At 44.6% G+C, this 20,015-nt stretch overlaps 1 protein-coding gene across 5 annotated transcripts in view; it reads left to right on the top strand.

The window, feature by feature from the left end:
• Positions 1-4,391: 4,391 nt before the first annotated feature.
• CARMIL1 (capping protein regulator and myosin 1 linker 1) overlaps positions 4,392-20,015 on the top strand; it is a 301,122-nt gene continuing 285,498 nt past the window's right edge. For all 5 annotated transcript variants that reach the window (XM_065912902.1, XM_065912901.1, XM_065912900.1 and 2 more), the window contains exons 1-2: positions 4,392-4,663; positions 8,687-8,784. In XM_065912902.1, the coding sequence (XP_065768974.1) occupies positions 4,624-4,663; positions 8,687-8,784 (138 nt within the window). In that variant the 5' untranslated portion in view covers positions 4,392-4,623. The remainder of the gene's footprint in view (positions 4,664-8,686; positions 8,785-20,015) is intronic.

The following is a 20,015-nucleotide window of genomic DNA, read 5'->3' as shown; positions in this document are numbered from 1 at the left end:
GCCCATTCACCATTATATCCTCTGGCAAATAGTAAGTGCTCCGCTCACACTGGGGCTTCCTTGCTGGCTCAGCAGATAAAGAATCTGTCCACGAGTCACAAGGAGTTGGGCTGAGGGCACTGAGCACCACTCACGTTTGTTGAGTGATGTTATAAAGGCAACTCTCCTCCTCCTGCTCCCTCCCCACCACCTCTATGAATTTCTCTAGCACTTATTGAACATGTCGCTTGGCACCTACCTAGCGTATTTTGTATTTATGTTACTATTTTTTATTTTCACTTAGCTTCAACTAGCTCACCACTTACTGCATGGCACTCGACTAGTTGCAGGGCAATCACAGATCACCTGAATCTTCCTCCTGGAGGTGGAGCTCCTTGTGGGCGGGTGGGGCCCAACCTTGGCCTTCTTCACACTTTACATGGAACACAGACCAAGGGGCTGGTGAAATGTCAGTAGTAAGGTGAACTTTGACCTGGAGATCTCAATTCTAGGTTCACCCTTTGGCTATTAATAGCTATGCAACTTAGAGCAAGTCACCCCACAAATCTGAATTTATGTCCTCATTGTTATAAAGATATAGTAATTACACTTTCTAACCCAAGGGGTCACTGGGAGGTCAAATAAGAGCTAAGCTCTTATTTCCTCACTTGTCAGAGGTTGTCAACTGGTAGATGTACCAGTGATTCCATAGCAGGTTTTGTATTTGTATTGTGGGTGGGATGTGAGAAGCATGCTGTAATTGTCTGTAACAATTATAAAATGCATTCTGATTTCATTATCATTAAAATGAAAAAATTGCTTCTTTGAAACACAGCTCTATGGTGTCTGCTGAAGTGCTCTGTTCAAGTGTTCTGATTTATGGGAAGCTGCTGTGCTATGCGTTCTGTTGATAGCACACTCAGATATTTTCTGCATTAATGACTGAATTAACTGTCTTCCTTCTCTCTTGGTCATATCTGCAAGGATTTGCTCTGATTGTGATGATAATTAAAAATTTCAACACACACATGAAAGTTAGAGCAGTGAATTCCCAGGTACTCCATTATCTAGATACAACAAAATCAATACAAGGTCCTCCTCAGTACCCCACCCCACTTCACAAACACCCCCCTCTCCCATGGATTACTTTTCAAGCAAATATATTATATCACTTGTAAATGTGTTAAAGGAATATATAGTCCAATAGAAATTTACCTCTCATTGCCTTCTACTCAAAAATAAACTAATTTTTCCTTGAGGTGTTTGCTAGTATTTCATTGTGTAGTTTCCCCGAAGGTCTAATTAACCCAGTTGAGAAACACATACCTCATTAAGAAGACCCCAAACAAATTGTAGTTGCTAAGGTGGGAAGTTGGTCTGCAAGTGACTGCTTGGTTGGTGTAGTGACGTCATTGCTTCCCACATAACTAAATCTCTTCCAGTGTTAGAACCAGTTCTCAAGGCAGTAAGAAAGATCAGAAATTTATATGGGTAAATAGTGGAGTTTTTGTTGCTGTTGTTAGCTTGCTGATTTCTTATTTTTTCGTTTTGTCTCCATGAGTTTATTCTTTATATGATATGGTTCTAATGATAGTGTGTTAGACTATCGTAGACATCAATAGTGCATTTTCTCACCACAGTACACTGCAAAATATACTACAGATATGAATGAATATTTTGGAACTAAAAGTATGTATAGTTTTCCAAAATAATTTTGTTCCTAAATTATTGCAATTGTGTTTAACAATTTAAAAGTATAGATACAGTAGAGATTCTCTTAAAAGTTGGTTTTTCAGAAAAGCTTTCTTTCTGACTAATAGATTTCAGTTCATCAGTGTGGTTATAACACTTAGACACAGCCACATATACAGATAAAGCTGTAGGTAATTATGTTTATAATGGCAATTAGTTTCAGGGAGTTTAACCACTCTCTTGATCAAGACCACAGTGGCAGGGGTAAACTTAAAAGTATGGAAGGTGGAGGGCAGGAGTGTGAGGAAAGTCTGCAGCACTGAAGGGGTGGGCAGATTTCAGTCAATAAACACACACTTCAGATTTCAAAATGCATTCTCTAAGTAGACTCCCTGGCTGTTGTTTGCTGGGGACATTTACTACTTGGTAGATTTTATAAACAGTGCTTTGTGGAGTTCTTTGTTTGCTATTCTGAAGCATATTTGAGTTTTGCTCCAAAGAACTAAATGATTTTCATTTCCACAGTCAGTCATTTTTGAGTACTGAGATAGCAGATTAATTTGACTCCATGCCTTCAACGTAGGAGGTGTAGGAGTCAATCAGGATCTTATTCCAGTGAAAAAACCTGATTCTTTATTGAAACCTCAGCTGCCTTTAAAAGGCGCCAAGGAGCACTGAATTACAGAAATTCCATATAGCCTGTCCTTTACTCTCCCCACCACCCCAGGCCAAAGGGGGAAAAAGTTTTGTCTTTAATTTCACAGATACCACATGGTGTGGAACCTTCAGGGCTATTTCTGAAACTTCCTGGTAAGTGCCAGAAAAATCCTTCTAAACACACACGGTTGAATGGAAGATGGTTTTGAGATGTTCATTTCCATTTATTGCATAAAATGATATTAACTGTGTAAAGGACAGGTCTAGCTTAACTCGCCAGCTTTTGAGAACCAGTAGGGAGTCAGGTCCAAAGCTCTAAAACCAGTCAGTCAACGAATGTTTATTTCACACAGGTCTGCTGAAAGACGGTTCAAAAATCTGAAATTCCCACCCTTAAATCTCCTACAGTCTAGCTGGGCAGACAAACTCAAACCCAGGGAACAATGCTGGAGTTAAAGTAGTAAAGCTAGACAAATACACAAGTAATGAAACAAGGCCCTGTGTGTTTGGGCTTAGAAAATAATGTTTCAGCCAATAACATATTCTAGTGGTTTTGAATAGAGGGGTCACAGTGATCTTAAAAGCCCTGGAAAAGCTTCACAAAGAAGGTACACATTGGGCTGGAATTGAAAACATAGATAAGGTCTCCTGCATTGCAGGCGGATTCTTTACCGTCTGAGCCACCAGGGAAACACTAGATAAGAATCAGATAACCTAAAAAGGAAGGGAAAAGCAAACAGCAATTATTAATAGTTTTGGAGAGTCAGGTTGTAAGAGTGAGGAGCTGGAGAGGTTAGAAGGGTGAGAAGGGGCCAGACGGGTGAATGTCTTCATTGGTAACTCCTGGCAGACAGGCTTAAGATGATTTTTGGGGATCCAAGGTCGACAGTAGTGCTTAAAACTAGACTACTACTGCGTGGGGTTCCCTTTCTTCCTCCCTCCCCTCCTTCAGTCCTTTAAAAACAGAACCCGATGACAGGCATTCACTCCCAGCCGACCGGGCACTAAGGCAGCAATCCAGGCGCTGCAAAGCTTCTAGCTCTGAAGTTGTCTCCGGGGGTGGAGCCCAGGGAAAGTCGGCTAGGTCGATCAGACCAATCAGCAGGTTGATTCTGGCTTTTGTGAATTACTCTCAGCTGCCCGAAAATGCCCTGGCTTTTTAAAAGGAGGTTCCAGCGCGAATGAAAGGCTTTTTTTTTTTTTTCTTTTTACGTGCGCTCTCCGACTTCGAATGTCTGAGATGGCAAACGGCGGCGGCGGCGCGCCCGCTGAGCACACACAAAAGTGTTTTCTCACCATATGGTTCGTGTTTACAGGTTTCGTCTAGCTCCTACTCCCCAGAAATGGAAAATTAATAACGTCGAGGAAACGCCAGCCTGTCACAGGGAGGGCTGAAAAAGGAGAGGGCGCAGAGGGGTCCCAGAAAAGACCGGGTTTCCGCGCAGACCGGCCTGCGGAACGTGCGCGGGGTCTGCAGCCTCGCATCCCCTGGCGTCCTCGGCTCGCCGGGAGGTGGGGACGGGGAATCGGGCTGCCCAGGTCCACCCGGCCGTCCTCCCCAGCGGCCAGCAGATGGCTCTCAGGCTCCCTCGCCCCCTCGCCCCTTCTCCAGACGCAGGGCTTCGGCGGTTCGGGAGGGAGGCCGCGAGGAGCCCCCGGTGCCCGCCGCCGCAGCCTCGCGCTGCCCGGCTCTGCGGCCAGCGCCGGGGAACGCGCCCCCGGGCTTGGGAGGCCGGCCTGGGACGCGTGCGGAGGCCGGGTCTCGCGAGGTGAGGAGGAAACGCTGGAGGAGGAGAAGGAGGAGGAGGCAAAGGAGGGAGGAGGAGCCGCGCCGGAGCTGCTCCCGCCCCGCTGGAGCCCGGCTGGAGCGCGAGGACACCCTGGCCCCCCGCCCCGCGCCGCTCTCCCCGCCTCTCCCCACGCCTTCCGCCTTCACCTAGGGCCGTAGGTGCGGCGCCGGGAGCGGGCGGGAGCTGCCAGCGGCCGGAGCCGGGAGCCGCGAGCCGGAGCCAGCCCCGCAGCCGCCCGCGCACCCCGCTCCCAACCCCGCCGGGAACTGCAAGGAGGCGTCATGTAGCAGCAGCCGCAAACCCACCTCGGATTTGCAACTCTTTTTTTTTTTTTTTCTTGGTGTGGCGGGGGACGCGGCCAAATTTTATCTCCGTCTCCCGCCCCCCCCCCACACCTTCTCTCGTTTGCGAGCTGCATCTGCCTCTAGGAAATTGAGGCAGTCGGGGGAGGGTGGGGGCCGTAAATCGGAGTTGGACCTGCAACATTCCCCGCACCTAGAGGGCCATGGCCGAGGAGAGCTCCGAGGTGCCCGGGGAGTTGATAGGTAAGAGTTGCGCGGTGGTTGATTTTCTTTCCGCCTCTGCGGCCCCCTCGCCTCCACCTCCCATCCCACCTCTCCCCTCCCGCACGTCCCCGCGCCCCCGGGGTCGGAGGGGTGTCGGGCAGGGTCGCTGCGGGGCGCCGGGAAGTTTGCTCCCGTCTGACCGCAAGAAAAGCTGAGTCCTGAGGGTCGGCTTGGGAGGAATCGGGAGCCCGGGGAGCGCTCGCCGCGGCTTTGCTGGCGGCCCCCAGCGCCTCCTCCTGCGGTGACCCGGGGTCCAGGTTGGCGGAAGAAGGGGGCGGGCTGCCTGCGTCTGGGGGGTCCTGCAAGCGAGGAGAATCCTCAACAGCGGCCGGTCCCGCGTCCCCAACTCGGGAAGTCCCGGAAAGCCCAGGACACGATCGGCCGGCGAGCGCACAGTAGGTCGCCTCCGGCACGTGCCAGCAACTCCACATCCCACCCCACCCCCGGTCCCCAGAAAACTCTCGGCCAGAGGTGCCCTTGTGACGTAGGGCCTGGGGGAGGGGGTACTGGTCGGGTATAATGACTGAGCCTGGCAAGGCGTGGTTTCGCATCGCGAACCGGGAGCGAAAGGGTTACAGGACTGACGCAAACTTGCGCCAGGAAACTGAGGGTTAATGATAGAAGCCTTACTTCGGTAATGATTAACCTGCCAGTTCTCCCCATCCCGGATCTCTTAGGGAACCTGTATGTGGTACCCTATGCAAGCTGACCCATTGTTTGAGTCCCTTGAGGGTTTTGGGGGGGATGTGTGTGTGTGAATATTTTGTCCTGGGGTTTAAACTATGTAGAGGGTTAACATGGCAGGACTTAAAATGAGGTTTGGGGGAAAGAGTGTTCTGAAAACCAAGCGCTTAAGCTTGTGTGTGTCTGCGTGTGTGTTTGCGTGTGTGTAGCATGTTGTTCTGTAACAAGGTGAGTGTTGCTGTGTGCATGTGTGTTTTGAGCCCCGCTGACCTGTTTCCTTACTGTATCATCCTTGGCACACTACACCGCCTACAACTCAGAAAGGTGATAGTTAATGGGTGCTGACAAGAGTTCTAACCGCCCATGCATCTGCATTTGAGGAATCTGCCCCTCTCTTTCACCTCTTAGAGGTAATACTTTGGAGGAGTTTGTGTGTGTTTCTTCCATTAGCGACTCTTAACTCAAGCAGGTGAAATTTGATGTAAAGAAGCTGTTGCTAGGCTAATATGGAAGATGGAAGCTTCAGGTTTTGTTGAATTTAAAAAAAACCCCAAACTCTTGACTATATTTAGGGTATAAAGGCCTTTCCTCCTCCCCCTCCTCAGCCCTGTAGAGTCCACTGGGAATGAATGGTCCATCCAGTTCTGGGAGCAGGAGATCTTGGCAAAACCCTACTCAGAAGAGGAAACACATGCCCAGAACCTCTGAAGATGCCTCCAGAGGTCCTGAGAAAGAGAATTTAGGGGAGGGTTTGCATCGCTGGCCAGGGGATAAGGATAACTGAAGCAGGTGGCAGATACCTTTTTTAAATTGGGTATCCTTGAGCCTGGTGATGAAAAGTTTAGGTAATTAAACTTTGTAATTGCTGTTTAGTTGCGCAGTCACGTCTGACTCTTTGCGGCCCCATGGACTGTAGCCCGCCAGGCTCATCTGTCCATGGGATCTTCTAAGCAAGAATACTGGAGTCGGTTGCCATTTCCTTCTCCAGGGGATCTTCTCGACCCAGATATTGAGCTGCGGTCTCCTATATTACAGGTGGATTCTTTACCTCTGAGTCACCAGGGAAGCTGCAGTTAAACTTTAGGTTTAGGTAATTAGACACAAGATAAAGAGTGATGAAGGATAGGATGGTTTTCTATTGATGGTCCTCAAAATGAATTCTTTGTATATTTTAAAAGCTGAATTTAACCCTTATCTAGAGATGGAGTTTTTGTGTTTATCGAGCTCTGCCCATCTTACATGTTTCTCAAACAAGGGACACAGGTTTTTGTGATAGGCCCAATATTCTTCTGGGTTTTTAAGTGGTCTAATTAGCCTGGGTGAGGGGAAATTCCTGTGTCTGCTTTAGTCTCTTATTTCAGTGCTCACAGGGGTTCTCTTCTCATCAATTCAAAATGGCAACCTTGTGAAAACCTCAATATATTTCCTTAAGCTAATCCCCCAAAACATTAAAAAAATGTCTATCTTTCTGATTATTAAAAGTAATGCAGGCTTTTTATTTAAAAGATTGAGAGAAGAATGAGAATATGTCACTCATGTGACCACTCCAAGATAGCTATTTCTGACCTATGACTATATAACTTTTCCTGTCTTTTTCTTTGCGTATATTTTAAGTCAATTTCACATGCTCGTTTCCCACAGTCCTTCTGTAGGGGAGAGAGGAGTAGCCTGTACCCGTTTTGAGTGCTGATAAGATAGCTGCCTACAGAACTCCCCAGGCAGTGAGGTCCTCCACTTGTTCCCTCCCCCTTCCAACATTCTACCTCATTGCTCTTCCCTGGACAAACTGTACTTTCTCATGCTCTTCTCTCTGCTGGCAATGTCCCGTCCTCCCCTCCTTCACTCTTCTTATCTGAGTGGCTCTTAAACTCATTGTGGTGGGGGTTTCTAATAAGAATATTTTGATCATCCCTTAATAAATACATGAATATACTTGTTAAGTTGCGTGCATATTTCATTGAGTATGTGTAATCTAGAACATAACACTGAAACACAGTGTAAATAAAAGTAAAAATGCTAGTTTTCTTCCTGCACCCCAGTGGGTTGTGTTGTACACTGCTTTGGAAACCGGTGGTCTGTGTGGTCAGGGGTCTCCTACTCCCTGAAACCTTTGTGTGTTGTCTTGTCCACGATCTCATGGTAGTGGGTGCACATTCATCTAGTGACATTGATCCCTGCCCTCCACTAGATTGTAAGCGCCTGTGGAAGGCAGGGGTCATCTCTAGTCCAGCACTGAATAGAGTAGTTGGCTGGCCCACTAGGTATGTTTGTTGAATGTATGAATAAATCAAAATCATTATAATAGACAGCTCAGAGTGATGGGGTTATAAAGAAATTTGCTGTGCTTTGTAGAATCTAATCAGGAGGAGAAATGGGAAAGTGTGTGCTGAGAAGTTAAGCTGGAAAAACGTGAAAGGCCTTTCGTGGTGTGCTGGAAGGTTTGGATTCATCCAAAAATGACCGTGAGTCATAGTCACTGCACAAGGGACATGATTAGATCTGTGGCTTTGGAAGGGCCACTTTGGTTCTGGGGGCTGATCGGTTAGAGGTGTTGGGCTAGTCTCGGTGAGAGATGCTGAGGCTCTGAATACAGAGTGAAGAGCAGTGCTCAGGAACTGTTTTGGAGGTGGTCCTGGGAGAACAGGTGACTGACTCCCTGAGAGAACGGTGTGCGTGCTCAGTCGTGATCTTCCCGACCTAGGAATTGAACCCATGTCTCTTGTGTCTCCTGCATTGGCAGGCGGATTCTTTACCACTGCACCACCGGGGAAGCCCCTGAGAGAACGGAGTTAGAGATGAAGATTTCTAGCTTCATGAAGGGCAGGAAGAGGAGCAGGGAAAATCAAATCAAACTGACTGATTTGGGACCTGTTCAGTTTGGGGGTACTCAAGGAAGGTCCTGCTAACATTCGGCTTTTCAAACTGGGCGCTGCAGATAAGCAGGCAAAAGAGAATTCTTGTGCTTATGGTCTACTCACAATATAGTGCTCTATGTTACCACCTGACATTACTCTTCATTTTCTCCCTGGTGTGTGAGTATCCTCCTTGCCCAGCAGGGTTATATCATGCCTTGCTTGCGTAGACTGGTATTGTATCAGATGCTTTTCTATTTGCCTCAGCATCTGAGCACACAGTCCAAGGCTCAAAGTAGGCGTTCATTAAATACTTGGTGATTGATTACTATCAAGCTTGTTAAAATAAGCAAAAAAGAAAAAACAAACAAACAACAACCCAAAATGCTCCTTCAAATGTTCTATCCTCCCCGATGCTTTTCTCTTACTAATAAAAGAATCTAATGAAACTATTCCTTTCTTTCAGAAAGCATAAAGGATGTTCTTGGCAGAAAGATAAAGATTGCGTTGAAGAAGAAAGTAAAGCTGGAAGTGAAGGGAGACAAAGTTGAAAACAGAGTGTTGGTAAGTATTAACTTCTTTAAAATCTGGAAGTGAAAATGTTTTGCCCTCTACTGTTTTGATTGCCTAATTTTCATGCAGTGCTCATGCTATATTTTATATTTTGTTCAAACGTTCTGATGCCCATTTTCTTCTAGGTGAGCTGGAGTATTTGCCCCTGAAAGTTAAATTTTAGGGACTGAAGTTTTAAAATATATTGTCTGTCTTAAAGTTGTAAAAGTCACCCTCCTCTCAGTCATCTCCTAGAGACCAATTTCAGGTTGTTAGTTGAAAGTTGGATGTTACAGGGAGCTTGCTTTTTGCTTTTGCTGTGGCTGAGTATCTGATCCTGAGGACTTTGAAGGCGTTTTTAAAAAATTCATCTCAAGTCAGTTTAATTATTAAATTTTCTCAAATGTTATATCCATATCCATGCAATATCTGCATCCATTGGTTTGGGGAGCAGAGTGCCAGCTTGATCTTTGCCCTGGTTTCTGCGCTTTCTTTGAGTCCTTGAGGGCTCTGATAAATGGTAATTGAGCAGATTTGCAACTGCTAAGGCCCATGGCACTTTGGATGAAATGTAGCTAAGATGAACCCTCAGTCAATATGCGAGTATCACTAGTCCAGTGTCTTAGGTATTTAGTATGTCTGCTGGTGCTGATGGAACCTGGGGGGCTCCCTCCAACTTGGGAGAGGAGTTGCTGGAGGGCTTGAGTGATCAGCCCTTGTCGAACATAGGATTGTTAGGGAGTTGTCAGCACCTGAGTTGTACCTTCAGAGAGGTGGAAAGTCTTCTGTGATGTTTTAATGGTTTCTGTGTTGAAATTGTGGCAAACCTTAAGCTTAGGTAAATACCCCTTGTTTGTGTTTTTGTTAGAATATTCTGTTTACTCTTGTTTATCTATCATTAGAAACCGTCAAACATATGCAAAAGTAGAGAATAGTATATTGAACTTTGTATCCTTTTCATTCAGCTTCAACAGTTTTCAGTATTTCAAGAATATTGTTTTATCCTCCTCCCAGTTTTCCCCCCTTCCCACTTCTGGAGTATTTTAAAACCTCAAGCATGTGTCATTAAAAGAATATTTTTAATATTCTGTTTCTTCAGTTGAAGTTGCCACAGAATTTGAAATATCTTTCCCATAGCAGCTGTCTTAAGAATCTTTTAAAACATCTGCCTGCCTTCCCCTGTAGATGGAAGGATTATGCTATTGATGGATGAGTTCTGTTTCTCTGTATACAAGTCAGGATGGCAGAGAAATTGAAGTGGAAAAACTTGATGGAGTGACTTTTGCCCTGCAACAAAATATGTTTACCCAGACTGTATAATTATGGTTATCAATAGCAGAAGTGATTGGTATCATCATTCTGCTTCAGTTTTGATAAAGAGTAAATTTCCTTAAGGTATGTTTTACTTAATATTGTTCAGCCAAAGGGTACAGGTATGTTTTGGCAGTGGTAGGGTAGAGAGAAGAAATTTTGTACCTGCCACTTTTTTGCATGTTTACTTCATAAGATGGGTTCACCTTTTTACAATTTAAATATCAAATATTGTCTCCTGCAACAGTCTAACATGGTATGTGGTACTAGTTGGTATGGACACTATTCATCAGCATAAGAAACCCATGTCCTGAGTAAAATTTGCAAAGACAAGTTTAAACATCAAAATAATGTTAGCACCCTTAAAAATTAGTTATGATTTGTACTTACTGTTAAGATTTTTTTTTTTTAGGTGGGTGGAGTTCATCTTAACATTAGCTGGAGTTGATTAAGGTTGTAATCAAATTACAAATGTATTTGAATTTAAGCATTTATCTCCCCAAATCTGGAATCTAAGCAGTTTCTAGTAGCTTAAGGTAAACTTGTTTTAGCTATTCCTTACTTGCAGGGGCAAGAATTGTTCATTGAAGTATTCAAGGTTTGACAAGCTTCAGGTGTGAGCAAGATGGTCTACGAATTCACCTTAAGTTGTTGATTTTCTGAATTTAGAGAAATTCAGTTACCTAAAACATTGGGGGAATCCCCTTATAATTTGTATTTCTGACTTTCTCTTGGCTGTCAGTCCAATAAAATAGGGCCTACGTGAATTGGCTTGACTCAGCTTCTTGATTTTTATTTCTCATTTCTTTTCCCAATGCCCACCTACTCTTAGTGTCCGTCCTTCTTGTAAAGCTGAGAGTGACTTGGTTCCTTGTTTTTACATTTAGAGACTTTATGCTATTTCCAGCTTATTTTTCATAGAGAGTTTATTTTCATCCTCCTCCTCCTCATGGTCATGATAGCTGACATTTGTACAACGTGCTCTGGTGAACACTTAGTTATGCATTGCCTTATTTGCTCCCACAGTAGTCCTCTGAGGTGGACCCTACTTACATGGGCATTTGCAGAAACTGAGATTTGGAAAAGCTAAAGGAACTCGTTTCAGGTCATCCTGCTAATGAATGACAGAGTCGGGAGTTGAACCCAGGTCTGTCTTATCCATTTCACCATTATACTAAGAAACCAAAACAAACAATCCCTCAGCTTGTTGTTCGGTGGTTGCAAACTTTCACAAAGATTTGGACTTTAGAAGGATTAGAGCTCCCTGTGTGGATTTGGTTGGTTGATAACATTGTTCATTGCTTGGTTCCATACTTGCTGAGCATGAGCCAGACACATGGTATGTACAAGATTGACGTCGACTCTGACTTCATGGTATTCAGAGCTCAGAGTCTGGTTGGGGAGGTAAACATCTCAACAGGCAATACTCTGAGATGTGCTATGAACAGGATGTCTGAAAGCACATGGAAGGAACTGCTGACCCAGGCCTGAGGGTCACGGAAGACTTCCAGAAGGAAGGCAAACGTAAGCTACCACCCAATGGATGAACAAGAGTTACTAAGCGAAGAGAGTGGAGACAGGTTCTAGACAAAGAAAACAGAATATGCCTGGAAGCCAGAGAGCTTAGTGTGTTAGAGACATATTAAGTACAGTGGGAACAAGAGGTACGGGGTGGAAAATGGCCAAGCCTAAAGCGAATTCCTTTTCTTGAAGTTGGGATTGAGTGAAAATTCACTTCAGTTCAGTTTAGTCACTCAGTCATTTCCGACTCTTTGCGACCCCATGAACTGCAGCACACCAGGCCTCCCTGTCCATCACCAACTCCCGGAGTCCACCCAAACCCATGTCCATCGAGTCGGTGATGCCATCCAACCATTGGGATTGTTTAAATATGTCTCTTCCTACCACCTGTTTCTAATGACCACCACATGAACTTTATCCTCCCCTCCCTTGGGAGGCCATAGGGCCCAGTGGTTAAGGCCTTGGACCTTGAGTCACGCCTGGTTCACAGGTAGCCCAGCCACTTTATAACATTGTTCAGCCTCAGTTCCTTTCTCTGATGAAACAGGCCTTATAAAAGTATCTATTTGTAAATAGTTTCTTTTTTTCTATTTTTAAATTTAAATATTACTTTTTTTTTTTTTTTTTTTTTTTAACAATGTGTGTTAGGTGAGAAGTTGCTATGTAGCACAGGGAGCCCAGTCTGGTGCTCTGTCAATGGTTTCTTTGTAGATTAACCGGGATGGGTTTGAACACTGCTCCCTGCAGTGCCTAGTACATGATCAACAAAGGAGAAAGCAGAAGGAACCAAAGGGTTCTGCATTCTGGGTTCCCAGTGGCACAGATGATTTCGGTGCCCAATTGTTTGTGTTACCTTTAAAGCAAGATGGAAGGCAACTGATGAAACCTGAAATTCTTAAGGTGTATGCTGGTCCAGTGAAATCAGAAATGGTAAGGATATTCAGGGGGAGAGTGTCTTATGGTCAAACAAGTTTGGCAATCAATCATTAAACAAAGATCAACCAGTGTCTTTACTGGATGACTTTGACTCAGAGACTTTGGCACTCATGTGCATAGTAGATTTCTTAGAATGAGATGAAATATACTGTCATTCTCAAATTTACATGGCCAGAAACCCTACTGACCATATTTGGGAAACTGGGATGGAACAGTTAAAGTGAACATGGAACAGACTCTCTGTCATTTGGAGTGGCCTCCGAGGGGACAGTTGTTTGGCCTGTACTTTAATGAAGGGCTGGGCAGGTCCGCTGCCGACCACACACTGGCACCATGTCATCTGTTTCTGTGATACTTTCCTGTCTTGTCTTTAGAGGATGTTATTAGGAAGTGATTCTGTGTTAGATGGTCAGCCTTTTCCTCCCATCTGCTAGTTGAATCTCCACCCAATTTTTCTAGTACCTGGATTTTGAAAAGTGGAATTTCATTTTTACACATTAAACTCTGCAGTTTTAGGCAACTGTAGATTTGCGTGCAGTTATAGGAAGTAAGGGAGAGAGATCCTCTGTATCCATTATCCAGTCTCCTCTGTCTTGCAGAATTCTGGGACATGACCACGGGTTGTTGACAGTGATACAGGAAAATTCAGAACATTTCCATCACCATAGAGATCCCTCGTGTTGCTTTTCAGGTCCACAACTACAGACTCGCCACTGCTCTGCCTGCTGGTAGCCGGAATCTGTCTTCTTTCTGTCTCCATAAACTTGTCACTTCAAAAGTGTTCCATGAGCATAATCACACACTGTATGTGCCTTTTGGGGACTGGCTCTTTTTGCTTCTACTTAATTGCCTGGACATTGATCCAAGTTGTGTGTGTCCACTGCACCTTTTCAGCTCTTGTTTCTGAGAGGAGTCTGTGGTAGGGACATACCACGGCTTGTTTACCCACTAACAGAGTTGCAGGCTATTTCCGGTTTGGGGCTGTTGGGAATAAAACTGGTATAAACATTTGTTTACAGATTTTGGTGTGAAAATAAGTCTGCGTTTCTCCCTTTGAAATGCCAGAGAGCGTAGTTGTGGATTGGTATAGGAATAGCCTGTCTCCTTTTAGAAGAAGCTGTCATTTTTCGTTTTCCAGCATGGTTATGTCATTGTGTAGTCCTATCGGCAGTGGATGTATGATCTAGCAATTCAGTATTGTCGGGGGAAGCGAGGTCTCTCGCACCCTTTCCCCACCCTCTTTCTGCTGTTGCCCACCTAGGGGACAGCAGTGTGCACCTCTCTCTAGAACCGTGCCTCTGAAGTGTGTGGAAGGTCCATTCCTGGTCTCAGCTGTGTTTTTCCCGTTTCACTTTGGGATTTGGGTTCGATCATCTTTGCTAATCCCTTTTTCTACCACGTCCCCCTTAACTGGGGACAGAAGCAGGACTTCCTTTCTTAGTAGATTGAGCAGGTTGAGGAAATGATGTGAAATTAACCATGTTGTTTGTTCACCTGTTCCCTTGAAAATAGTCCATTGGCTGTTCACTTATTTAGTCTTGAAAAGTTAACCTGGAATCTCTGTAATGTATTTTTTCTTGTTTGGCTCTTTATTTACAACTTTTGAGCCTCTTAGGCTTGACTGGAATAACTGTAAGTTAACTTTTAAAAGGAGGAAAAGTAAAAGGACATTATTTGGGATATCACTAAAATATCTTGATGGCTGTGGTGTCTTTCATTAAAACATAAGCTCTACTCACTCCTGCTTATTTTAAAAAATTAAAAAAAAAAAAAAAAGAATAAAGCTCACCTAAGAGTTTTGTAAGCATCTGACTCATCTAATGAATTAATGAAAACTTCAGTCTCTGATACGGAAAGCATTGCTCTTCTACAAGAGGCCATACTCACTTTGCATGGCTAGCCTGTTTAACATTTTCCTAATTCCCCCATCTCCTAACACCTAACTTGATTCAGCAGCATGACCCATGGTGTAGTCACTTCTCAGACAAATATTCACACTGGAATTTTTGTTTTGTAGCCACTTTCAGGTGATACTAACCTTTCCAGACTTAAAAAAAAAAAAAAAAAAAAACAAAAAAAAAAACAAACCCGGTTGTACCATTTAAAAGCACATATTTTTTCATGGAGCCAATAAAATAATGCTATTTTAGGAGTTTGTTTTGCAAGTTTATCGTTTAAAATCCAGATAAATCCAAATAAACTAACAAAATCCAAATAAATCCAAAATAAATGCATTCAGTGATTTCCATGAGGCTGTTTTGATGAGCATATCTCAGAAATAGAGGGGAGATTATGTTTTGGCTGCTTAGTATAGAGAGTGTCCCTATTTACCTGTTAAGTAGTACAAATATCACAGTTTTTGTAATAGCTAACTTTTGCAATCTCAGGATGCTTTCCAAATAGAGATGGGGTGCTTTATCCTGAAAATTTGGAATTTGTAATCACTCAGTCGTGTCTGACTATTTGCCACCCCATGGACTGTAACCCGCCAGGCTCTTCTGTCTGGAATTCTGCAGACAGGAATACTGGAGTGGGTTGCCATGGCCTCCCTGCAGGATATCTTCCCGACCCAGGGATCGAACTTGCGTCTCTTGTCTCCTGCATTGGCAGATGGGTTCTTTACCTAGTGCCACATTTATCCTGAGCGCTGCACAAAAGTGGAATATCCTGACAGCAAACTTTACCTCATGGTTGATCACTAATAAGTTAAATGTGGTATAGCATCAAATCACGTGTTTGTGTTTTTCTCCTAGCAGCTGTAAGAATGAAATTCATGTCAGATGTTTGTAGATTGCAGCGGCTCCTGAAGAAATGCTGTTGGAAAATCATTGTTCTAGGCCCCCGGGTTTACTTCCCCCTGCAGGAGGCTCTTGTACCAGTTGTTGGGTAATTTGAACAGTTCTCTTTGTGGAACTGTTAGGAGTCTCAGCTTTTAAGGATCACTTACAATTCAGTGCACAGGTAATTTTCAAAGCACCTGGGTGAAGTTACATGCCTCTAGAAAATGGAGCTTTAGAAAATGGCAACAGCATTGCAATGATCTTCAGGAGTGGGTATCAGAGAGTGTACATGGTTGCCAAGGGTCCTGGCAAAACTTCTGGGAAACTCAAAATCAGAGAATCCGTATTTGAGTGCTTTGGAATTTACCTGGAGTCAGAGCTGGGGCTCCCGCTGATCTCTGGGCAGGGGGTTGGAGGCAGGCTCTGGCTCTGGGCATGTGTTTCCAGGAGGTAGTTCTGGCCAACTTGAACTCGTTACCTGAGCTGCGTTTACTTTCTACTTTTCTCCTCTGCGTCTGCCCCAGTTTCTTTTGTAGTTGAGTTAGATGAGTCAAATGACCCTGGGCAAGAAGCTGTTGAACATACCTCAGCCTGGTGTAACTTTTCATTGTTCTACTCTCTTCCAGCCTCTGGGATTTAGACACCCTGGGAAAGGGCATTTAGGTCCACCCTGCCGGAGGGGAGAGGGGAGGGAGGAGAGGTGGTATTGGAGTCTTTTTCTTTTTTTGGTATTGGAGTCTTGTGAAGGGGGGCACTCTGGACAAGGAGGAGCCGGGAAATCTAACCAGCATATGCAGCAAATTGGGAGAACTCCTTTTTTCTTCTGGTTGTGAAACAGAAAACAAAACAGGCTTTAGTGAAAGGTTACTATAGCACCTTTATGTTTCATTTCATCAGAAACACTGTTAATATCTGTTGTTAAATGGAAAATGCAACTAAAATCTGAAGGATAGAACTTCTTTCTTTTCTGGTACCCTCCCCTTTGATAAAAAGCTTGCTGTGTTTTAATAGAATACAAGCATTTGGATTGGGATATATGGGGCCTATTGTTGTCTGAATCTTTGTTCCTTTGCCCCAGTAGACACACACTCTGTCTCTCTCTCAAAATATCACTTTCCTCAACTCTTTAAGAGGGGTAAAAGAGGAAAGAAGGATGCCTGGGGAGGTGTGTGTGTGTGTGTGTGTGTGTAAAATGTTCACTTTGACCTACTGTTCCTTTCCCTCACCTTGGTTTTGGGAGAGCATTTTTCTTTTCTGAGAACATTATCTTTCCCTCCACGTTGGCCAGCAGCTCTCTTAGTCTCCTTAGACTTGCTAAGTGCGCAGCAAGTGCTGTTAGAGGTAGAAGCGGGGACATACAAATGCCTTGAACTGTACTGAATGACTGAAAGCGGGAGGAGAAGGGGGCGACAGAGGATGAGATAGTTGGATGGCATCATCGACTCAGTGGAAATGAGTTTGAGTAAACTCCGGGAGTTGGTGATAGACAGGGAAGCCTGGTGTACTGCAGTCCACAGGGTCGTAAAGAGTCGGACACGACTGAGCAACTGAACTGTACTGTGAGAATCTCCAGTCTGTGGCAAGGGTTTGAGATGACTCTGCCAAGTCCCCACTAAGGAGGCAGATGTGTGTCAATTCCTACTGATCCTGGGCTTTAGAGGCACAGGAGACAATCTGGTATGGACAGACTGGCTTAAGCTGACCCTGGGAAGTTTGTTCAAACCTGGCCCCAGAGGATCTTGAGGCTAGAGGACTCTTGGTGGCCATCTAACCAAGCACCCTGGCCTATGAGAAGTTGCCTCTGGAGCATCTCTGATGGCTGGGTATCCACCTTTTGCTTCATTATCTTGTGATGGGAGAAGCAAGAGTCTCAGAAGGCTCTTTCTTAATTTGGGCTGGAATCTGCTTCTCAATAACTTCTCTGAATTCATTCTAGTGTAGTCGACTGGAACATCACAGGACAGTTTTGCTCCCTTCTACGTGAGTGTGGGTCAGGAATTTGAAGACAGATACCATGTTTTTCCTTGGTCCTTTAGTCCTCAGGTGAAATACTGTTGCTTTCTGCAACTCTTAATCCTTGGAGAATGTTGCTTTCAGACGTTTCACTGTTCAGATCGCCTTGGTCTAGACTCATCCTACTTTATCAGTGAGTCTTTTAAACTCTAGGTGTTTGTGGATCATAAATGTTGGGCATACACTGTCAAACTGAATTAAACAACCTTTCTCAGAGTCTTCAATGGCCTTTTCTGGATTGTGCCTCTTGAAGGGGGGCATGCGGTGTGTGGCATCAAGAATCTGTTCTCCAGACCCGGTAGGAAACATTGATCTGGGTGCAGCTGGCCAAGTGAAGGATACCAGCGGCACATTGCTTTGGCCAAATAAGTTTTCTTGTCATTTTTAAAATTTTGAAAGTATCTATGTTATTTGCTTTACTAACAAGTTATAAAATAGGAAAGGAAAACTGAAGCATCACTGTTGCTACTGCTACTGCTAAGTCACTTCTGTTGTGTCCACCTCTGTGCGACCCCACAGACAGCAGCCCACCAGGCTCCGCCATCCCTGGGATTCTCCAGGCAAGAACACTGGAGCGGGTTGCCTTTTCCTTCTCCAATGCATGAAAGTGAAAAGTGAAATTGAAGTTACTCAGTCATGTCCGACTCTTAGTGACCCCATGGACTGCAGCCTACCAGGCTCCTCCGTCCATAGGATTCTCCAGGCAAGAATACTGGAGTGGGGTGCCATTGCCTTCTCCGGAAGCATTACTAGTCCTATCAATTTACATGTAATCATTGGGAAAAAAATCAGTATTTTCCACATTTTTCTATGTAATATACATCAATTATATGATCTATTTTAAAAATGGAATCATAAATCCTATTTTGTAATGTACTTTAAAATTTTACTTTTTGTGGTCAAAACTTTCCATGACAATAATACATACATATTTATGTTTTAAATTTCTGCCTGGCCCTCCATTAGCCCATAGTTAGCTAACAGTAATTATGAGCTAGTTAGGTTGCTTCCAGTATTTTGCCTTATAAATGTGCATATCCTCACATTTATTTTTCTTGGATAAATTCCTGGCAGTGGAATTGCTGGCTGACAGACTTTTTAAAGGATGTATTTTTCACCTGATTGCTATTCAGGAAGTCTCAATAGAGAATAATTCCCCCACCTCATTAGTTTTATTGTCTTTAGAAAGGTTTGCTTAGCAGAGTGGCTGGTTCTCCTTTTTTTAGGTTCTTGTATTTCTTAGGCGAGGGCTTCTGAGGCAGACTTCTTCCTTGCAGTTTAGGGCCCCTTCAGGTCTGCCTGATGTTTTGTCTCCTGCTGTAATATGTTTGCGGGCATGGAGTCCCTGTGGCTCTGGTGTTTGCTGGTGGCGGCACATGGGGTTCTGGAGTCCCAGGTCTTGGTGGACCCTGACTTGGCTTCTGCTGAGTCAGCCACAACTTTTTCTTGGCTGAACCCCAGCTCAGTATGAGACTGTGTTATATAATTTAGATCCTTGATCTTTGTCCTGGTTTTAAGACTTTCTTACCTTGAGTCCTCAAGGGCTCTGATTAATGGTAGTTGAGCAGGTTTGCAACTAATAAGGCCCGTGGCACTTTCATTGGATGCAATCAGTATAGCCAAGAAAAACCCCAAGCCAATATGCAGGTAAGCCAATAAGTCCGGTGTCTTAGAAGGTATTTTAGTATCATAAGAAAAGCAGACATGGCTTTTTCTCTGGGACAGTTCTGAAAGCAGTTGATTTTCCCTCTGTAGCCAACAGTTCAGTTCAGTCGCTTAGTCATGTCCGATTCTTTGTGACCCCATGGACTGCAGCACGCTAGGCCTCCCTGTCCATTGCCAACTCCTGGAGTTTACTCAAACTTATGTCTGTTGAGTCGGCAATACCATTCAGCCATCTCATCCTCTGTCGTCCCCTTCTCCTCTTGCCTTCAATCTTTCCCAGCATCAGGGTCTTTTCAAAAGGGTCAGTTCTTCGCATCAGGTGGCCAGAGTATTGGAGTTTCAGCTTCAGCATCAGTCCTTCCAACATCCATCTCTTAAGTGGCATGATCCTTCCCCACCCCACGCTCCCCAGCACCTGTAGAGTAGTTCTTGCTTCTCTCCTACTTCCTCACCCTCTCTGTGTCTCCCCACCCCTGAGGAGGCATGCCCAGGTCACCAGGACCTGTGGGCTCTCCTTCAATGAGCAGCTCCTCCTGGAGCCCCATCTTCCCAGATGAGTCCCTCCAGTGTTTAGCATTTGGCCTGCATTTCTTTCGTTTCAGTGCTGCCTTTGGGTGCCAAGTTGCCTGTGGATATCTTTCCTTCCAAGACGGGCAGGTGGGATGAGGGTCCTCAGGGACCTCCTTATTTGCTTCTCAGAAAACAAGCACATAGGACCCTTTCCATTTTCAGAGTTAAATGCTTGGTCCCAGTGTGAAACAGACAAGGGTAAAACAAAATCAGAGTTCTGGAAGTTCATGAGTTAATAATAATGTTAGTAAAGTTTTGCACAGTCTCTTTTAAGACCACTTCTCTGCAGTTTGATCCCTGACTTCTGGTCCTAAGGGGCAACACTCCTGTGGACTCTAAGCTACAGTATGGCTAGTGAGGTCCAGGCTGGTTGGTTAGGTGTTACCAGGGGGCATTTTCTGTTTCCTGAATTCATCTGTCTGAAATCAGTTCTTCCTAGCAACCAAA

This window comes from Muntiacus reevesi, chromosome 20 (assembly GCF_963930625.1).
Source record: "Muntiacus reevesi chromosome 20, mMunRee1.1, whole genome shotgun sequence".
In the NCBI taxonomy this organism is placed as follows: domain Eukaryota; kingdom Metazoa; phylum Chordata; class Mammalia; order Artiodactyla; family Cervidae; genus Muntiacus; species Muntiacus reevesi.
The sequence above is the reverse complement of the archived record's forward strand: the minus strand, read 5'-3'. Positions and strand labels throughout refer to the sequence as shown.